The sequence below is a fragment of the Ammospiza caudacuta genome, chromosome 8 (genome assembly GCF_027887145.1).
Source record: "Ammospiza caudacuta isolate bAmmCau1 chromosome 8, bAmmCau1.pri, whole genome shotgun sequence".
In the NCBI taxonomy this organism is placed as follows: Eukaryota; Metazoa; Chordata; class Aves; order Passeriformes; family Passerellidae; genus Ammospiza; species Ammospiza caudacuta.
In genome coordinates, this window is record NC_080600.1 from 25,134,593 (window position 1) to 25,156,107 (window position 21,515).

The window sequence follows — 21,515 nt, forward strand, 5'->3', positions numbered from 1 at the left end:
ATATGGATTATTCCTAAGAAATCCTAATGTTCTTGGGCAGCAGTCTTCTGCATTTCTGCATGACTCTTCTTAAAGAAATGCTGTCTGGGGAACTCCTGTAATAATGTTTCTTAAAAAAGACAGTTACTTGACTCTGCCACCTCTGAAAAAGAGGTGCTGGACTGATCTACAAAAAACTGTTGGAAAAAAAAGTAGTAATTATATAAATAAGACTGCTTTATTATTGGGATTGTTTCTTTCATCTTTGTGACACTTTTTAAAGTCATTAATTAATACTATGCTCTGAAGATGCTACCTGTTAGATTTTAATTATACACAAGGGTATTGAACACATAGATACCAAGTGGTACCTGTGTTCCCAGCTTACTCCAGCATTTTCACCCACATATAGTAGCAGTTGTACAGGAATGGGCTTCTTAATTTTTGTGGCTTTTTAATTTTTTTTTTTATTAATGTATTTAAAATCACATGATGTGTTTATTTACAGAAGATTCATAGCCTCCAGTTGTAACTGCTGGAAGATGTCATGTGCCTAGGTCAAGAAAATCTCTGGCTAAGAATAGGAGAAAGAACCTATTCTAGACACCATCAGTGGGAAGAACACAGGGCAGACAGCAGAGAAACCCCATGGGTCCCAACTTGCAGACAAGTCCTGTGGAATTAAGGCTTCTGCCACCCACATTTGTTTAACGTGTCACACTCACTGATTGAACTGCCAAGGGGCCAGGGAGCATTAGTGCCACTGAAGGGCAAAATATCAACTGTATGGCTTACATTACAGATCAACAAGGAAAGGGAAAGGTCTGCAAAACATATGCAATCTTAACTGCTTCCACTGAAACAAAAGAAATCAATTCTGCGTGTCTATCATTGCCAAGAAAAGTCTCTTTGAAGAAAGAAATCTAGTATCCAAGTTTAGCAAAATATAGTGTAAATTTTCTACGATCAAAATTCAGTATTCAAGAAAATTTTATTGTTGGAATGAGTGGACTGTCATTAAAAAAAAAAAAGTATAACACAAAAGCTTTAGGAATTCCCAAATGCTTGGAAATAAAAGATGTGAATACCCGGAAAGGTCTCCTAGACCTTCTACAAACCTGTTAAAACTCTGAGTACAAATTTAATACATTCCTTTAAATGTACCTGCCAAATATTTTTCTGTTAAACAATACATCAGGTGTCCAGAAAGCATGTAAATAAGCCTCACTGTTTTTAAGGTTCATCCGATGCTTTTGAAACTAACAAACTTCCATAATTACTTTTTTCAGTGTTTTTTAAAACAGGAGCATGGGAAGCTGGAAAAAGATGATAAAACACCAATTCATACTAGGTTTCAGTCTTTGAAAATGAACACCCTTAAGGGAGAATACCATTACAGCAATATAATAGATATTTATGAAGCTAAAAGCACGCCATTATAAAACTGTAGAAGTTGCTACAAAGTTCACTGACTTAATGCCAATAGTAGGTTTGTGCAGCAGCCTTTGCTCACACCTCCAGTCAGGCAAAGACCATCTGATGGAATTTGTAACACCTAAATAAAGATAAAAAAGTATTTGAAAGTCAAAAACCCCAAAACTCTGGAAGTAATTTTTGAAGTCATCAGTTTGCTATCAGAGAAGAATAAAATGGAGATAGGAAATAGTAAGTACATTTCTCTTGATCTACAGTAAATAAAAGACGAGTTCTGGAGTTAGGCCAGTGCTGAGGGCTGCTGCTTCCAGCAAGGACACACTGCACCTCTCCTTCAGACAAACCCAACTACATGAAAAAAACCACTTGGCTGAATTCCTGCAGTGCTCAAAACTGCCTGGGCACTTCTGACTGTCCCAGAATAAAACACAGCCACTGCTGCTGAATTTAAAGTATCTAAAATGATAACCAAGATTTAGATAAAAATATTCCTTTCACTGCAGCATGAAAACATCAGTGGCTTACTCAGGCTGAGAACTGTTAATCTACTCCGTGCACGCCAATTGTGAAATATTACAATAGCATCTGATATTAGCTGGCAAGTTTCCTGCTTCCTGTTGAACAGATCCCTATTTCATGTGGGCACCATTCCACACATTGCATATGGGGTGCATTACATTTTTTTAAACTCAGCCTTCTTTTAAAAGAAAACTACTATGGTGTTGCAAGAACTGGTGTTTCTGTCAAGCTTGTACTCCTTTTTACCAACTATTATAAGTCTCCAGTAGCAACATTTTTCAGCTCAGTGGGTTTCCTTGGCAGCTTGCACCCCAAACAGTTTTGCTGTGTGACACCAGGGCACAGCTGCATTTCTCCAATCTGATCTTCCTCGTTATCAATTCTGCTTCTGCTACAAAAAGAGCTGTCTCCACAGTCAAACCAGTGAGTGGTTTAATAGGTCATTTATAAATATGGCATCTCCCTGCTGGCTGCTGATAATGGAAGGCTTTTGACTTGCTGTCATTGCACTGGGGATGTGCTCGTGCTCTCTGCTGGACACTGCCCATTCTCAGACAGAGCTGTGCTCGGGACACTGCTGGATCTGGTGCTCTGGGCTCAGGAGCTGTGGCTGGGGTGTCAACAGGCTGCTAGCAATTCACTTCCCCACCTCCAGGTCACATCCTATTTCCACAGCAGGTTGCCCTAAGGTTTTTCTGATAACAAGTCATTTCTATGTAACTAAGAAACAGACTTGGCCCCTGCAGTGTAACATATTAGTCAATATTACTCTTGATTTAAATTCATCTCCACTATCATACAGCTCCCTTAAGCATTGTCTCTATCTCAGTTTGTGAAACAGGGAAGTTATACCCATTTCAAGCTCATGATTAACAGAATGTTTAATATCTACAGACAATGCAAGCAAAGGATTTATATGTATTAATCATAAATTGGTTGTTTTATTTACAATTTATCCTCCAATATGGATTTCAATTTTGTGGATGCTTTCTTGAGATTTCTGCTTCTGGAATAATCTGGAAATCCAAATAGAGGAGTGTGTTTCTATATAGGTAGCTCTGGCATAGGACTCCCAGAAATACACTGTGGCTCTAAGTGACAGATGAGTTTATTCAGGTCATAATGCATCCTTCATTTACTCTTTTCAGAGTTATGCTCCTGTTAAAATTCTAATAAACAGGAATTTTTCCATTAGCATAGCCTACAATCATTTACTTAAATGACAGCTGAAGGAAGAACATAAAGATATTATAAAATCCTTTCAAATGTTTAAAAAAATTAATTTTGAAACATTAAAGCCCCTGCAAGAATAGTTCAATGGACTGTTATTACAGAGTAACTGTTGTGCTGCTTGTTCTGCTGTGGACTAGGATTCTCCTTGAAGGAGAGAACTTGGAATATGGAACAGGTTGCAACTAATTCTGGAAAAATATTTTTATTTGGATAGAGTCTTGTTTTTTTCATTAACTATTCTCTAATTGCAATGCCGAGCTACATGATTGGAAGGATAAAAATTAAATATAACATCACTTCTTAATATTAAATGTTTTTGCTGTGCCTTTGTAGAAAAATCTGAAAGCCCTCATAGATCTTACCTCACAAAGTGATAATGTGAATTTATGAGGCAGTCTTGCCCTTTTCTTGGTATTTCATTGTTTAACTCTTAAAAGAAGCAGCACATCTAACAGATACTACCTGTTCAATTCCATTCAAGTCACTGCATGAAAGCAGAAGATTTTTTTGGCTTCTGCTATTTGCCCTTCAATATTTTCTCCAGGCTCTTCTTTCCATGTGCAGGAAAACCTCAAATTACAGCAGCCAGGAGCAAATTAAGACAATCACAGTTTCTCAGTGATGAATATCTGCAAGAGTTGAACACTGGAAAGAACTGCATTTCCAGTTCACTGCACATGTAATGCAGCTACTCCTCACGTAAAGAATTATATGCTAAAGCTTAAAGCTCTCTGTGTTTTTAGTCTTGTTGTTCTTACCTTTCTTTTGACGTCAATGAATTGAGAAAACATTAAGGACCAGTAGAATGACAATTCAACTATGTAGTAGTAATGAAGGTCAGGCATCAGGGGCTGAAAGATGGAGATGAGAAAATGTTAATAGAGTCTAACTGACATTACAGGCAGCTGTGATCTACAGCAAGCATGTTTAATTGCAGGGGATTATTGAATTATACATAAGCATCCTATGTGAAGAAAGATGATGGTTGCCTCTTTCAAACTCTGATGGCTCTGGAAAAATAAAGCTCCCCAAGATACTCTCTTCTAATGTTTTAGCCCTGACAATACTGTAATACTAAAAATTAGGATATTGTCCATTTGGAACCCAGAGCAAACTAAATTCTGGGTATTCCTAAGTCTGTTTTGAAAGTTTACTTGAAAGATCTAGCTGTATATCAGTAATGTGGGTTTTAAAGTATAGCAAAAAACCAATACTAGAGTAGACTAGAAAAAAAAGTAATGCTAGTATATAACCTCATCTGTTCATGATGAAAATTTGGGCTTTGAGCAGGGCTCTTCATAATAGAAATGCCTACTTTTGGCATTTTCTGGGCACATATTAACATTTGGAAAGAAGACAATAAAATAAATTTATCGAAGCATCTTGTCTGATATACAACATGCTGACGGAGTTGTTTAAAAACAAAAGAAATTTAAAAAATCCACAACCAAAACCAGCCTGGGGTAACTTCAAAGAACGTAACACATAAACACTTTGACCCTCAGCCTAGGAAAGCCAGACCTAGGAGCTACCTAGGACATTAATTTAAATGTGCCTCCATGATAGTCACACCTTCCATGGCAGCACAGACAGGGACACTGGCAAGGGAGAAGCTCCTAAGGGCAATTCCCAAAGGATTAGATAAATCATCTCTAGAGCACCTTGCGCTGGCACAACTGTGCAGCCTAGCAGGGTATGAGCTGCTTCCATTGGCAAGAGGTATTTCAGTTGCACCTTTTATTCCCACTCCCTTTTGCAGACAAGTTCCTTGCAGCTGAAAGCCAGTCCTTGGATTCCCAGGAAATCTGCTATGGGTGTTAATTTAATATAGACATATGCTTATGCTTTATGAAAAATGTTGAAAATTATGAAAAATTATGAAAAATCCATCCTTTAAAGCCATCTCTTGGGCCAATATAACTCTTTTCTCAGTCAGAGAGACTGCCAACAGACTTTTGATTATGTGTAATTAAAATGGGAAAGAAAATAAGAGCTTGCAATGAACTGCAACTATTATAGCCATTATCGCAAGGCAACTCTCTGGGGAAAACTTCTAGTAAAAAATGAAATTTTTTCAGCTGCTTTATTAACAAGAGCATTTATATTTCTAAAGCCATACATAGTGACAGTGTAGGGCAATTCTAAAGATGTCACAGATTCCTTCTTGGATCAATAATGTGTTTAACTTAGTTCAAATGTTAGGTTCCAGTTCTTCCTAGACCTAACCTCAATAGGTTTAACCTGTGATTATGTCTGTGTCATCACCCAAATGATCCATTTGACTATGTCTACAGTAAAGTCCAGTTGGATTTCTGCAGTGCATTGCTCATTAATTTACAAAGGAGTTGTAGCAAATAAAAGATTTGAAACTTTATCTAGTTGTGGAAAAAACCAAGAGAACAAACTGAAACCCCAGTACTTAGCCCTGATTAGCACCTACTAGATATTTTATCTGCGAGACAGTGATTTCATAATGACTTTAATTTGACAATTTGCTTTATGTTGGACCCTCATCACTACTAGAACAATATTCAATATGGTAATTTTACCTCCCACACTCTCAAAGCTGTAACCAACTTTTAAATGACTGTTCTTCTGGTAAGTCTGGTAAACATATGTTCTTCAATCAGTAAGCTTGAGAGTCTTTTGCTTTCAGTCAACCTCTTCTTGCACGTAATAACACAAAAAAAGTAGGAAATCGGGCTGAGAGGCACCAGTGACTGTAGGTACATCAATCTAAGAAACAACTGTACCTGAAGTTTCTGAGGGATTAACTTTCAGCACTTCCCCCATTCAATTTCTGCTGCTGCTTCCCTACTGTTGTTCGGTTCACCCTCCATCTCCAGATGGAATTTAAGTCATTATTTCTTCTGAGGCTACACGACCAAATTCCCTCAACATTTCTTGGATCAAGATTTCTGCTGAACTGTCTCCACTGAAGTATTTCCAACAGAGACACAACCTTCAAGAACAGCAGCATCCAAACACAGCTCTGCTCAGTCTCTGTTCTGAAAAGGGCTGTTGACTGTCACAGGGATTCATATGTCTTTGGGACAATTATCTTATTCACACTTTCCAGTCAGGCAATTGATTTTTTTCCCCCCTTCCCTGGTCTTAGGGAAGGAAAAAAACCAAAAAACCAAAACAACCCTAGACATATAGGATGTATATATATATATATATGTATAATATATACACACATTCTAGGTTAAATTCCTTAAACTGCAAACTCTTCTCTGGAGCTTTTGGAATTTAATGTGTGGAATTCAGGTGTGACAGCTATGTCCATCTTTCCCATCTTGAACTCAAGCAAGACGGGAAGAATCTAGCAACGTTCTGAAATGCTGAGTAGCCCACTCACACAAACATACTGGGACAAAGCTCCACCATAACAAAACCAGAGCTCTGCAGAAGTGGCATGCTTGTTCTTAGACTGCACTGTAACTTTTACCTGATATGGATACCCGCTCCAGCACTGCCTGGTATTCCAGAGCCAGGGTGTCTGAAAGGAAGAAAAAGCAAAACAAAGGTCAGTACAGACCACTTTGTGATATGTTAAGTGTATATACTTAGTACTAAAGGACAAAAAAAAAAAAAAAAAGAACAGCTTAGAATTTGCATTTTTTGATAGAGGCTATGAAACCCGAATACTGGATAGAGGCTTTGATAGAGGCTATGAAAACCAAAGTCAAGGAAATTTCTCAGAGTTTCAGAGCATGAATTAAAGCAATTTGCCCATTTTTGTTGGTACCCCATGACACCACTTTTGCAAGAGTGCAGACTGAAAGTAACCAGCTCGTGTTTGGATGGTCAGATCTCACACTATATTCTCAATAGCACAGGAAATTTTGACCTCAGCCAGCTTAAATGTTTCAAAGAAGATTCCTTGCATGTGCTATTATATATAGGCATTCTTCCATATAGGATCCACCCTTCATCTTTACCTAGCCTTATCTACTCTCCATTCAAGTACAAAGGGGACAGAACACCATTAGTCAGTCTCCTGGAATAAGGCAGCACACAGCTTACACTTGCAGCATTAAATGCTTCCCCAAGACCACAGTTTTTCAAATAAATCCTCACTGCTTGAGAGGAGGCCTGTTCTTGTTGTCACCATCAGGTGGAGCAGCTCAGCTCAGGCAAACCGTAATATCAAACTCATCCAAAATGCAATGGGTGAGCATCAAAGCAAGAAAACAGACACTAGGCAGAATGGTAAAGCCCCCCAGGCTGAGAATCAGGCTAGGTAGGAAGGATTTTTGAATATGCCCCTTTAATAAAAAGAATATAAAAATTTCACACCATTACCCCCAGTGCTCCTGAAATGACAAAGAATAGCTCCTACAGTAGCCTGAAAGGTGTGCCAGCATTTGAAGTAACAGACCTCCTAGAGTTTCTGATATGCCTCTCTCAAGGATGCTGTAAGAATGCTTAAAGCCCATCCAAACTTATCCTTCCCTCCATCAGAAATAACTTCTTCATGGAACCAATTAATTGGTTCTAAGGTCTCCACCATATTTACTGTGCTATACAAGTTCCCCTCATTTCATGCAATAAAAAAAGTCTTTGGAAACAGCCACAGTATCTCTGCAAGACAATATAAAGAATCTAAAATATTTCTGTCTGACAGGTGCCTAAATTAGATCCACACAAATATTCTAGGATAATTCATAGTTTTAGCCAGGTTTGAAAAGCTGTAACTGTCTTTCATATCATATTCATCAAAAGATAAGAGATGCTTCATACCCAATTATTTTGCTGCCTAAATTACAGGTCCTGGCAAAAAAAGCATATTTTTCTCTTTCAAATATTATGACATCTTAAGCCTTCTTCATAGAGATGCTTGCTGCAGGAGCTACAGATACAGAGGTTTATGAGCAATTAAAATGCTGGTTGCTAAATAAAATAGGCCTTTCTTGATGAACCTATAACCACAAAGCCCTACAGGGTATCACAACTGACAAATAATGTAATGCATGCATTAAGCCTCAAAGACCAATGCAGCAGAATATATGTCCCTTCTGAGCCACACAAGGCTCAGAAGGCCATGCTGCCATCTCAGACAAAATGCTTCTGAGCAGCTGTTTGGAAACCTAATGGATCCTTTGTGGGCAAGAGCACTTAAAATGCCAGGGCTCCTGCAGCACCTTCTTACCCTTCTTAGCTCCCCAGTCTCCCTTCCCCCTGACTTGCCTTGGCACCTCTGAGTTGCTGTTAATAGCTTTAGCAGCAGGGCACTTGGGTTATGCTTGTCTGCAGGGTTTTAGGGAAGAGGTGGAGGAAGAGCTTGGTTTAAGCACAACCTTCCTCTCTGACCTCCACAATGAGCACAGCCTTAGACTGCACTCAACACCTAAATGTAATCCATGGTTACAGTTGGACCAAGAAGCATCTTATTTAGACCTCTGTGAGCCTCACAACTGTGCAATACTGTGTAGAGGCTTCAGTAGGAAGCAACAACCTAAAAAAAGCTCACACAGGCTGCAGAGCGAGACCTAGACCCAGCAGTGAAAGGTGGATTAATCATAAGGGACCTAAGACTGACATTCCAGGGCTCAAGTGCGTCCTGTGTGTGCTCCTAGGACACGTCTGCAAACTTCCTCAGAACAGGCAAGGTCACTGTGAAGCAGAGCACAGTTCTGCCTGAAAATCCCATGTTGGATTAGAAGAAAAGGTCAGTGACTTGGCTCCACAACAAATCCTTTTCTGATGAACATAAAGGCATGCTTCTCTTTTTGCTGCCTGCTGAATACCCAATTTTCATTTCACTTCCTATTCTTGGTATATGTCTGAAGAAGAGAGGGACACGAGGGGATTGGAGAAGAGAGGAAATCCAAAGATCCTGATAACAAAAAGCCTCCCCCCCTTAAGCTGGAAACAGAATACTAAAAACTTCAGTACCAATTATGCTAGGAGCACCAGCCCTACAATGCTGACAGCCTGCCTTACAGAACATAAAGGAGCTCAGATGGAAGCTGAAGTTTTACCACACTTAGGGGCAGTGCCAAATGAATGCAATGTCAGTGACAGAGGATGTAAACAGCTGTTCAATCTGTTGAGATTTACAGTATTAAGCAACAAATCACCTTAATTCCCTTACAGGAATATCTGCTAAAAACTCCATCAAATCTCTCTCCATCCCTGTGATTAGACAGAGTAATTTTAAAGAATTCCTTCAGAAAGAAAACTTCTCTTGAGACAAGGAAATGACTGAGGATTTAGAAGAAAAAAAAAACAAACCAAAAAAACCCTTCCCAAATTATCTGTGACATTTGCATGCTTAGCCAGAAGCCCTGGGTTGTTTTGTATCCATTGCCTCATGCACTTATCTCTAGAGAAAGCATCTAATTGGCCCCTGGCGTTTAGAAAGTCCTAAGAAGTTAAAATCTCCAGGTCTTGCTCAAAATGCTGCTAGTATCGTTTGTGAAAGATGAATTGTGATAGTAAATTAAGGGGGGAAAATAAGCAGTACAATAAAAAACTTCCTGTTTATCACAAAAGAGCTGTTATGCACCTGATTTAGTCATGACTATGAGGTCATGGTGTAGCTCCCAAAGGGGTACTTCCAAAATTCTTAGGTAAGTAAGAAAAAATTTCTGATTTTTCCATCAAAAAAAGAAATCTGGCAGCTGTTTTTACCAGAATCCAGCATGTAAAAATCCAGGAATATCAAGACAGAATCCCCACATTTCACTAGAGTCAATTTATGTTCAAAACACATTTCAAATCACAATAAGACATCCTTAGTCCAAAAAGAAAAGATTTAAAGTTGCTTTTCAAATTAGATAGCTTTTGAAACTGTAGAACAAAACCAGCAAAATACAGAGTATTCACTGTGTACATGTTCACTATTCTGCCAAGATTTTTATCTGTCTTGGTTAAAACATTTGAATACAATTTTGTATCAATTGCTATAAGCAATATTAAGTGGAATGGAAATAAGCACTATTCATTATAGTCAAGGTAATATATACTTTCAGCAAAGCTCTACTGATCTCATTTTTTGGGGCTGATATAGGCAAATATGACAAAGATGTCTCATGGCATTCGTACCTACATTCACCAAGTTACAGCAGGTCCTTGCTTTGCTCTTCACAGAAACAAGTGGTACAAAGTAAGGCCAGAAGATTTCCTCTTGATCAGCTCTCACTTAGCCCCAAAAGTCTGTGTGCAATTTGTTCTTACCCATGGGGCAAACCTCCACTGTCTGATACCCCTGTACAGGGCAAGACTCAGCCAAACTCTCCTCCTCAGTAGCAGCTCCTGCCCCCCTGGCACACGCCTCCCTCCCTCGGTGTATCCCCAGCTTTACACCTCATCCACCCAAAGTGCAACTGCAACAGCACAGGAGGAGACTACCAGCTTTCTGTTCACTCCAAAGTACAGTAACATTTGACACTTTTCACACATTTTTTATTATCCAGGAACTGAAACTGATAGCCTTTTAATCAACAGCACCTTTCATAACATTAGGAGATGGACAATTATTCATAATTAACAGGTTTTTTGGGGTATTGGGTAGTAGGTTTTTTTTTTTGTTGTTAGGTTTTGTTCCATTGGTTGGATTTGTTTTTGTGCATTTCTACTTGCCTAAATCAAATAGTATGTCAATAGTAATTTTCCCCCAGTTATGGGTAGGGATTATAGCAACCTTTTTCTTTTACAACAATGTATTAATAGACATTCCTTTTGGACATCACTTGGTTGAATAAGCACTCGCTTAGAGGTAAATTGAAATGCTCGATTTCTTTTTTTTTTCCTGCAACATCTGCATCCTCTTGGCATGGTGTGCTGGATGGCTGCTGACATTAGAAGGAAAGTTAGATTACCTGGAAACATAAAAAGCATCCTTCCTTACTCTCCTCTGCCAGCTCTATGTTCTACTATAAAAATTACTCCATCCATGTATGGTAAACCCAAGAGATGTTTTAATAAGTTAGTCTCTTAGATACAAATTCCACAATGATCCTGGGCTTCCTTCCCTATCTTCTTGGCTCAATGAAGATCCGTGTACCTGTAGACTGCTGCCACCTTTCACTCTTAAGAAGTATATATATCCATGAAAATACTTGCTTCTGGATATAAAGTAGAAACAAATAGATTCTTATTCCTCTTAACTACAGAAAAAATCCTTGGTATTAAGGAGTTTTGTAAAACAAGCCACCATTTAAAAAGTTACAGAAAATCACCTTTTCTTTTTTTCACAAGTATTAATATTTTGCAGCTTCCTTCTCTCCAGCAGAAAGAAAATTAAATGATTGCTCATTGTTCTTGATTTTCAGAAAATTCATAAAGCAACAACCAGAACTTTCTGAGTGAGCTTTTCAAATTTTCTACCATCTTCCACTAAGGCTGCCTTATGATGTCTTGGAAACTCTCTGATTTCCTAAAAATGTGTGCTTTTTCTTACTATCCTCTGAAAAACTGCCCTGAATATAGCAACATCCCTTGCTACTGTTGTACTTGTTTTGCTACTACTGAAGAATTTCTCAAACCAAAGTTCCACTGACTCAAAGCACACATCAGACAGTTTCCAGCCTCCGCTGGCCATGCATGACAGGCTCTGAGGGCACAGCCTTGGCAGACAACGATGCCAAGAGCACAGGCTGAGCTGTGCCACAAACTGACTCTGTGAGCACCACTGCAAGTCACCTACACATCCAAATCATGTATGCTTCCCTCTACCCACAAAATCACCGAGTTCTGACAAAGCACCATGCTGGGAGAAAAGAGAACTCAGCAAAACAACAAAATCCATGGCTACTATTTTGCATCAGCTTGTGCAAGCTCTGCCTTGCAGGGACTGTTGATTTGGTTTAGGATGCAGTTGCCTCTTACACCAGGAATAGAATTTTCATAAATCCTTCACAGATCCAAGCAGTTGTTGGTATTTCTTGGCATAGCTAACTACAGAAGTGAAGACAATATGACACATTGTCAATGAACCTTCTGAGGTTCTTTTTTCATATATTGTGACTAAGCAAGCTGTTTTAAGTTTCTGCAGAACTGGAGGTTTTTTCCCTCTAGAGTTTAGTGCTTTGTGTCTGTAGAAAAAAGGTTTTAGAGGAAAAAATGCTTCTGCAATGAAGAGTGCTCAGTGTTTCCTCTCAGCAATCTGCACTGTTGACTTCCAAACATAATTAAAAATTATACTTCTGCCAATAGGAAACTGTAAAATATGGAAGAAATTATAAAGGCCAAGATTAATAACAATCACTGCACGATGCTCTTGACATTCAAATGCAAACACATGTGTGTTCAAAAAAAAGGTTTTAGAAAAAATACAAATTCAAGTTTTAATATATTATACGAAATTATATTTGGAAAGGCAGAGTAAGCTCCACGCGAACATCCACTTTTCTCTTAAAAAATATTATGTACAGAGATCTGGAGCTTATGCCTTGTGTTGATAAAAGTTGACTTTCAACTTACAGCTTAAGAGGAAAATGAAGCTGGCAAAAGGAACTCAGAATTAGAATCTGGAAGGGTCCTAATATTAAGGCAATGCACTGAACAGAATGGAAGAACACTCCAGACAGAGAATTTGGTGCCTGCAGCATCTCCTCTCCCAGACAGCCACCAGTCTCCTTACCAAGCCCAGCCATCAAAATATTTGCTCTCTTCTGTGTACCTTCTTCCTCTGACACTTGCTCCGCTGATTGTGTTGTAGTAAACAAAACTTCTAAAATCTTTTGCCTTCATGTGTAATGACAACGTTTTCAAGGACTGTTTGGTCATGAGCAAACTGAGTGATCATGGGTGCTATGACATTTTAGAACAGCTGGATGTCTACATAAATATTACAGGAGCTAGGCTATAGTTCCCAGAAACACTATTCAATGTATTTTGTAGTTCCTCAATCCACACTGTAAGAACTGTGCACAGAAAGTAGTGGCCACATTCACCCAAGCACTCCAGATGCCTGATAACCCTCTGATGAAGCAAAGCAGCTGTACATCAGCTCTACAGCTGCCTTCTATTTTTGATCACAATGCCAGACCACATCAATTAGCCTAGCATTTGCATCTAGGAGGATATTTATGGATTTACTTTATTTAAAAGGACAACACATAACTGCATGCCTGGAATTAGTTTGTTAAGAGAGAGTACTGAAGTTTACACTTGGGGAACCTCACCAAGTGTAGGAGGGAGATCTGCATAAAATTAAACCTTTAAGAGATCAGGAAAAATCCCAAGACAAAATCATTAAAAAATAAAATAGGGCACTTCAACCCTTATTGATCACTGCAGAGTAGCCTGATTTCAGACTACTCCTAATTTTCCTACAGCATGCAGCTTCAACAAAGCCCCAGGGTTTCCAGTGCTCTGATACTGTGGTTACTCAAAGGCATACAGGAAAATGGTGAATAATTAAACTCATCATTACATATCTACTTTCTGTAATTATGTTCCTATTTGTGGCTGCTCTGCAAGAAGAGTGCGCGCGTCTGATTCTGCCAGCCACTGCCTTCCAGTACCATGTGTTGATGGCAAGTGTTTACCAGACTCATTGTACTCCTGATGCTGAGTTTTGGAAATCCTCAGGCAGCTGCTTTCCTTTGCAGGATTCACCGTGGCTTGCTTCACTGACATACAACATGTTCCACCATTGCATGCTGTCCATGAAGGGGGCCAGAGTAAAATTTCAGTAATAATAACAACTCCATACCAAGGTAAACATCAAGTAAAATTTCATGCCTGAACCCAGATGTTTAAGATTGTGGTATTGATTAAACTGCACTGCCTACTGGAAACACACTGTATAGAGAAAAACTAACCAAAAGCCCCAGCTGATGTGTTTTGCTGTACTTTCATATAGGCACATTGTAGCAAGGTCTCAGGATCATCCCTGACAGTCTGAAAATTAGGAAGTTACTGCAACTGCAGAATTTTTAATAGGAAATATAGGTTTTCTCTAGTTCACAGGGCCATTATTCTTTAGTTCACAGGGCCCTGGAGAGGCAAGAATGTATTTGAATCACATAGTGCCATAATGGGCAGGTGGTGAGGAAGGCCTTTTATTAGTGAACTCCCCACTCTCAAGTAATGCCACCAAAACCCTGGCAGAAGGAGCTGACTGCTTCCCAACACAGACACCACAACTCCCACCTGACTGAGAGAGCAGAACTCCTTCAGACAGGCTGGACCAGGCAGGCCAAAAGGCACCCCAGTGTGTGGGCACTGCACAGGAACCCATCACTAAGCACAGCTAAAATGAGGCACAACCCTGAGCAACAGTGAGTAAGGACACCCTGAAGCAGCTGCTTCCCTTCCACTCCTGCAAACACTGTGTTTTTTCATTACAACTGAAATACTCAGAATCACAGAATATGCTGAGTTGGAAGGATCCCATCAGGATCGTCAAGTCCAACTCCTGGCCCTGCAGAGAACACCCCAAGAATCACATTTCTTGGTGTATGTAATAATGCCACAAGTAGTAAGTACTAAATGAAAAAATCACAGTGAGAGAATCTCTCTCATATTGTGTTTACCTCTAACAGGAAGACAGATGGGGGAAATGTTAATTAATTTAAATATAAAAACACAGTTTGCAAGGAATTTTTTCCTGCTCAGTTCTGAGTCAGTGACCATAATAACAACATTGTCTTCTCTAAAGCAAAAGAAGACAGACAAAATAATTTCCCAGAATATCTAAACTTACATAAAATGTTATATTCATTTTCTCTTTGTTTTTCACCTTCCCCTCCTGCTGAGGAAGTGCAAAGAGACAAGTCTTCTGATGTTTCCATTTGTCATCTGCTGATGGATCTATTGACATAACTTGCAGTTTTCTGCAATTGATCTATTAAAACAACTAGCAATAAGACTGGCTGGTAGGGATGAGAAGAGGAGAACTATCATAAATTGCATATGATTTTGTTTCATAAATTACAAATTTGTACTAAGTTTTAGTATAAAACCATAAATATTAAATTTGTGCGACAGCAGAGAACCTAAAGTAGCTGGGCAAGAGGAAGGAATTTTCTCTTTCTCATCTTCTTGAGCCTACAATTCCTGCGGACAGGACAAAAATCCCTGTAGAAACTCCTTAAGTTGCCTGTGAGAAAACAGCAGTTAAAAAATAGAAGCAAAACTCTGAATAGGTTTCAAATTTACAGCAGTACTTCCCCATGTGGCTAACCTGCCACTGTTCAACAGCCAATAGCCAAGAGCATCAGTGGGGAGAAGAAATGATAAAGCTCTGAGAGGTGTGACAGGTTAACATTGGAAGGGAATATAATAGGAAAAAACCAAAAAGATTATCGATGATATATTTATTCATTGCCAAGATTTTTCCCTCTACTGAAAGATAAAATGAAGCACTTTAATGACTTGAAGCACTTATGATATAAAAATACATTTTGTTCTACAGGTTTTACTAATTCAATTGAGAATACAGCTATCCTCCTCCTAGTCATTCCCTCAGTAGTGAGTGCAACTGAACAAGGGCAATGCAAGGCACCAGTTACATTAGTAATAACCTGTATTACAATTCTGTATAATAACCTGCATTACTATTTCTTATATCGAAACATGTACTCTTTGCTCAGGTTTAATTAGCTGTGAAAAACAAGACTGCTTCATTAATTTGAATAGAAAAACACGAAAAGCTCATGGCAATAGAGTGCTGAGCTAATACTTTACTACAGGTATGAATGAACAACCTCAGTTTATAGATGAATTAATACTATTTTTATCATAAAATTACCCAAATATAACACTTTGTGAGGTTTTTTTTCTATATCTGGCATTTTTATGATATGACCCTGAAAAAATTTCAGTCTTTCAGAAAGCTGGGCTGCCAAGAAAATGAATACTGACTGTGCTGAAGGCAAAATTAGCAACCAGTCCACAGGGGGATATGAGGTGTGGCAGCCCCTCCTTCACTGCCCAGCGCAATGCACAAGCAGCAGAGATGCTGAACATGGCTCAGTACCAGCTTAACTTGCCAATTTGATGATTACATAGCATTTACTTACTACTCTGATGTTATTAAATACCCCCAGCTGGATTCAAAACAGATAAAGTGAAATTGAATTCTAGATGCATTTTTTGAATTAGTGTGTTGCTTTTCCTTCCCATGATTATGTAAAATTTGTCCCTGTTGTATACATTTGAAAGTCCTGTTGTCATCCTATTACTGAATTAGGATACCATTGATATTCTCCTTTTGCTTTTTCTTTCAAAACCTTTCAGTTTCCTTTCAGCCAGAAATAAACTCTGCCAGCTTGCCTAGCTTTGTCCTCTTTTGCCTGATGCAGTTATTATCTTAACTTCCAACAGCTCACACAGAGAATTACTTCCTATGCTGACTCGCCTTCTCTTACAAAGCCTCATTGTCCAAAATGCATTCATTCTCCTTGTTGATGTACACTGAGGTGCTGCAGTCATTTAAAACTAAATTTCTTCAGTAGCTTTGATTTTTCTCACAGCATGACTCGTGATTTAGATCTCAGGCATCTAAAACACTCTATAATCTCTCCTAAATGCCCTCAACACTTTTTATGCCTTTCTGAAGATTAATCTGAAACAAATTATTCCTTTTCCATGAGATAGCATCTAACTATGGTCTTCCTGGAAACCTTTTCCACTTGTGATGCTTATTTAAAATGTAATACGGTATTTCCCCTTTCTCACAATGGCATTCTTCAAAAGACTCCAGGGCACGGGTATACTTTCTTGCTCACTCAGTGAATTAGAAATTGTTTTTTTTTATCACCTAATGTTTAGCCGTGCTTTCACATAAAGGAAAAAGGTTATAATTCAATTTTAACATCCAAAATTATTTTAGCTTAAAAATTTTCATGACTTACAGAAACTCAGCAACTGGTTTTATGAGTAAAAAATAAAAAAGGAATCAAACCCTCCAGAGAATCCAAATCAATTTTAAAGCAAGCACAATCTACCAAATGCGGGCTTCACTTCCTCCCTTAGTGGCCTACGTATCACATTATCCCTCTGCTAATAGCACAGTAAAATATCAAATATCAGCATTGTGTTAAAAGGGCTCCACAGTGGCCTCTGGCATTCTTCATTTAAATGAGAATATTTATCCAGCATTTTGCAAATAAGCTCTCTGAACAAAAGGAATTACAAGGCTCCAGTAACAGATAATATAACAACCTTTCGGGAAGAACAGGGGAAGAAAGCATCACAGCAGATGCAGACTAGAGCAGAAAATGTGCCCAGCAGAAGGCCTTCTGAATTGATTCAAGAGTGAAAGGGATACCAAGAGCTCTGGAGGTAAACTCCCTCCCTCCCAGCTTTTGCCACAGTGGTGTTTGTTAGAGCCAGCTCTGATTTAAACCAAGGTGGTAAATATTTTCCAAACTCACGCTTTGGTATTTCAGTGCTAAAACCAGAAAAAAGGCTTAAACCTGCTTTAAGGAGTCTTATTCTATGAATCAGACAATCAGACATAATCCAAACAGTGGTATGCATTTTTCCAAGATGCTGCATTTCTTTTATTGTTCTGTTCCACAAAATATGCAGCAGCATTAGTTTCATGAAAAAGTAGATGCAGCAGGTAGGGCAACAAAAGATGGAAACAGTAAATGAAATATTGAATATTCTGATGCAGGTCATTTTTTCTGCTCCAAATGATATAACATGCAATGTGTTCTGCAAATAGCTTTCCAATAGCTGAGGAAATTTTATGACAAAATCAAGTCTGTCCTACTGCTACAAAGACTGAAAACTGTCTAGAGCACCAGTATATTTTTTGATATAGCAATTTAATTTTATGAAGTGGCTGTGCATTACAGCCATTATTTTCTTGATGTAAAGTTAACAATCTGAATAGTAGGTGAACTGTAATACAGAAACAATGTCAATAACCAGCCATCACTTTATTGACAAGTTCTTTTCATGTATTTCTAATGAAGGTGGTCTGACTTTAGGCTCTAAAATTCTGGAGTACAAGCAATCTGAAAAGGCATTTACAAATTCTACAGTACTCTCTCTGGGCTGTAGAATGTGCATGTATCGCTGCTGCTATTTTATTCCAAAAAGAGGCAAAGAATCCGTCAACTCAACCGAGCAACAGAATACAACATTGTCTCTCACAAACCAGCATGAAGCTGGTTTCTCTCAATGGGCCCAGAGAAACTGTGGGCCACTACCAGAACATCTCCTGCTGTCACACAGAAGCTCACTGGCTCAGTGGTTAGTGCACACATGAGGATAAGCACTTCAGTTTCTTCATCTGAAACATCCTACAGTTTCAAGAAAGGGGAAATTTCGTAACAGAAGAAGCGGAGCTCTACCTGTCGGGTCCTTTTCCTTCATACTACCCTGCTATTTTTTATTTGCCTTCCATACATTTATGTCCCTTGAGTGGCCTTTTGCAGTCAAATTTACACTTCAACATGGCTTTCCCTGTTCTTTTGCAAGCTAGAAATTGTAACTACCCACCAGACAGTTCTCAGTCCTCCTGTAGGGGATGATTCATTAGGAAGGACACTCCATCAGCTGCATACCCACAGAAGCTTGTTGCACCCAGCATTTTTTAAATATAGCCACAGCATACTTGTATCATCTGCCTTACTTCAACACTGAATTTGAAAAATAGCAAGATTTGTTTATCCAGGCTGATGATTCTTTTCCCAGTAGAATACCTACATGCAACTTCAGGTTTCCAAGTCTCAGTACAGACTTCAGAAGACTCACAGAAAATTAATCCTCTTCTGTGAGTTTGTAATTCTCATGGGCAATTAAAGAAAGGAAATTAAATGTGAAAAGTCTATATATGCCACCTGGAAGCTTTGCTTCCACATGCTTGTTTTTCCATTTTACAGCACTATACAGGCACTGCTTAGCACCAAGGGTGAGCAAGCAAGAAGCAAGCTAATCCTGAACTCTTTGCTCTATTTCTTTATCACCAAAGATAATGATATTTTTTCCATTTAATTGGAGCACAGTCAGACCATTAATTCTTAATGAGCAAAGCCACCATTTATTTAACTACAAATATTACTGAGGAAAACAAAAACATTATCTGGTTCCTGTGTTAATGATAAGCAAAGCAGCCAGTTTAATGCCACTGGCACTCACTGGAACTTAATGTTTTGTTGACATGACTATTGGTGTGGTACTCCGCAAAGAAGTGTTTTGTAGACAAGCAAATGAAACAAATGGTAGAGCTGAAAATCTCAGTTTCATTCAGAAAGGAAAGAATTTGCATATACATGATCAAAGTGGAAATATAATTGGTTACTTATCTTTTATGCTTCAAATATTAGTGATTTATAAATACACAAAGAATGCTGTAGTGTGTGCTAGCTTTAGTCCTTCAGTGCTAAAACATCTCATTCAGAAGTCTGAAAATTAAGGTGGGGATGGCCACATCTAGCATTTGCCATTTTACCAAGAATGGGGGCAATGAGGATTTGATGGAAAGGTGAATGCTTCCCATTAAATGATTTTGTGGGCCACTCACCCACTCCGCAGTCACAAATAATTTAAACCTGATCTAAAAACAGTAAAGACTGGAGCTGGCAGCTAGTAACAAAGAAAGTATCATTTTCTCTTTCAAAGTTGGTATCTTGGTCCATTTCCTCACACAGAAGAACACTCTTTATCAAATCTGCTCTTGAAAATAGTATTTGAGGTAGAAGGTGGACAACGTGAACACTTAACCTACAATTGCACTGATTCCCTCTTCTCATAAAGTATCAGAAATTACACAAGTGAGTTCAAATCCTGATTATGACCTTTTTCATCCCCTCAGTACATTAGCATCCCACTGCAGGGCATGTTCTGAAACACACAGTGCTACGGATCAAGTGACCATACAGCATGTTAATGGATGAAGTACACACAAAATGGAAGTGTTCAAGGAGACAGAGGGAGAATGCAACTGATGCTGCTCTGGGCCACACTTTCCCTGGGGCTGCGTACTGCTCAATAGCTCTGGTGTGCCCTCCCTGCACAGGCACATCATCATTCCTGCTCACACCAAGCTGCCTTGCACCTGAGACAGCCTCAAGAACTACAGACATAAAAAAGAACATTAAACCTCTTTTACTTACAAAGCACATTCAGGATACAGAATCTGTCTCTCACCCAGAGACATTCAGGGTACAAATTCTTGTGTCAAATTTTTGACCAAAACAAAGATTACATGAACACATTGAGTGCACCATTCCCCTAATTTCACCTCCTAGAATTACAGAAATATGGCCCAACTTGTACAGAAGCTCTGAGAACTAGTCACACTGTAAAAACATTTGCACCACAAATCCATATTACTCTCTACTGCAGGCTTAACAGACCTATGTCAGAGTGCTTAGAAGCTTTCCATACCCTTCTCTTTTTAAATCAGGTGAAACACACCACTGATGGGAAACTCCACAGAAACCTCCTTCCACAGTACATTAGAAAAAGAATAGGCTAAAAAGGTATTTTTTTCTAAAACTAATGCAATGTGTTTGTTAATAAAAAGTAACCTCTGTCAGAGGCATTTAAGCAAGGATGATGGTGAAATTGAGATTAATACTTTGGTAAGCCTTACTGCCAGTTTAATACCTACAATGAAAAGTAATCAAGTGAACTAGGCATGTTGCTATGCCTTTTTTTCTTTTAAAACCCCATTAAATATTGATAAGAACTTATATTCCTTACCAATGCTAGTAGCAAAGCATTTTATGAATGCAAATAAAATTTTAATTTTCACTCCTTGTGAACATTGACTTTATTCCTGAGCTTTATATTGTACCTGTACAAGACTTCAAGTCTGTGATATGTTATGAAAGCATAATAATATAAGTGCCTACCTTTTTCAGGAACCGAACTCCATAGGTAAATATATAAAGGTAAAATGTAAATCTCCACCTGCAAAAGGCACAAGAGATTAACTCTAGGATACCAGGTTTACATATTTTACAGTTCAACACATGATTTCTTATTTCACCAAAAAATCACCACACCCTGGTTAAATTAACAGAAGTTGAAGCAAAATTTTGGTCTGGTTTTCTACAACTTCTGTTATCAAGCATTGTGCTCATTTGCCTGCTTTTCCTGGCCTCTCATTAGCTCTCTGAAAATACTTGCTAATTTTATCTAAACAGGGGAAGAAAATCCTCACACATTTTCGAGGATATTAAGTTTTTAAAAGTTTAATGAAAACTAGCAGGACATTGGAGGAGAGAGGACAATTTACCCATCTGTTGCAGGAAAGGTCATCTCTTATTAGACACCTTATATTCCTTATTAGAGGAAAAAGATAATAAAAAATTTTATTAAGACTTCAACAGGTGACTTGGGAGTACTGCATGTCAAACAGACTCTTTAGAAATGAAAAGTGCCATTCACAATGAGCTGGAAATTCACTTGGCAGATTGCAGCACTCC

General features: G+C 38.5%; 1 protein-coding gene across 2 annotated transcripts in view; it reads right to left on the reverse strand.

Moving 5' to 3' along the window:
* CERS6 (ceramide synthase 6) overlaps positions 1–21,515 on the reverse strand; it is a 91,339-nt gene that overhangs the window by 23,465 nt on the left and 46,359 nt on the right. For both annotated transcript variants that reach the window (XM_058809605.1, XM_058809604.1), the window contains exons 4-6: positions 20,940–20,997; positions 6,617–6,667; positions 3,924–4,016 (exon numbers count right to left, since the gene is read on the reverse strand). In XM_058809605.1, the coding sequence (XP_058665588.1) occupies positions 3,924–4,016; positions 6,617–6,667; positions 20,940–20,997 (202 nt within the window). The remainder of the gene's footprint in view (positions 1–3,923; positions 4,017–6,616; positions 6,668–20,939; positions 20,998–21,515) is intronic.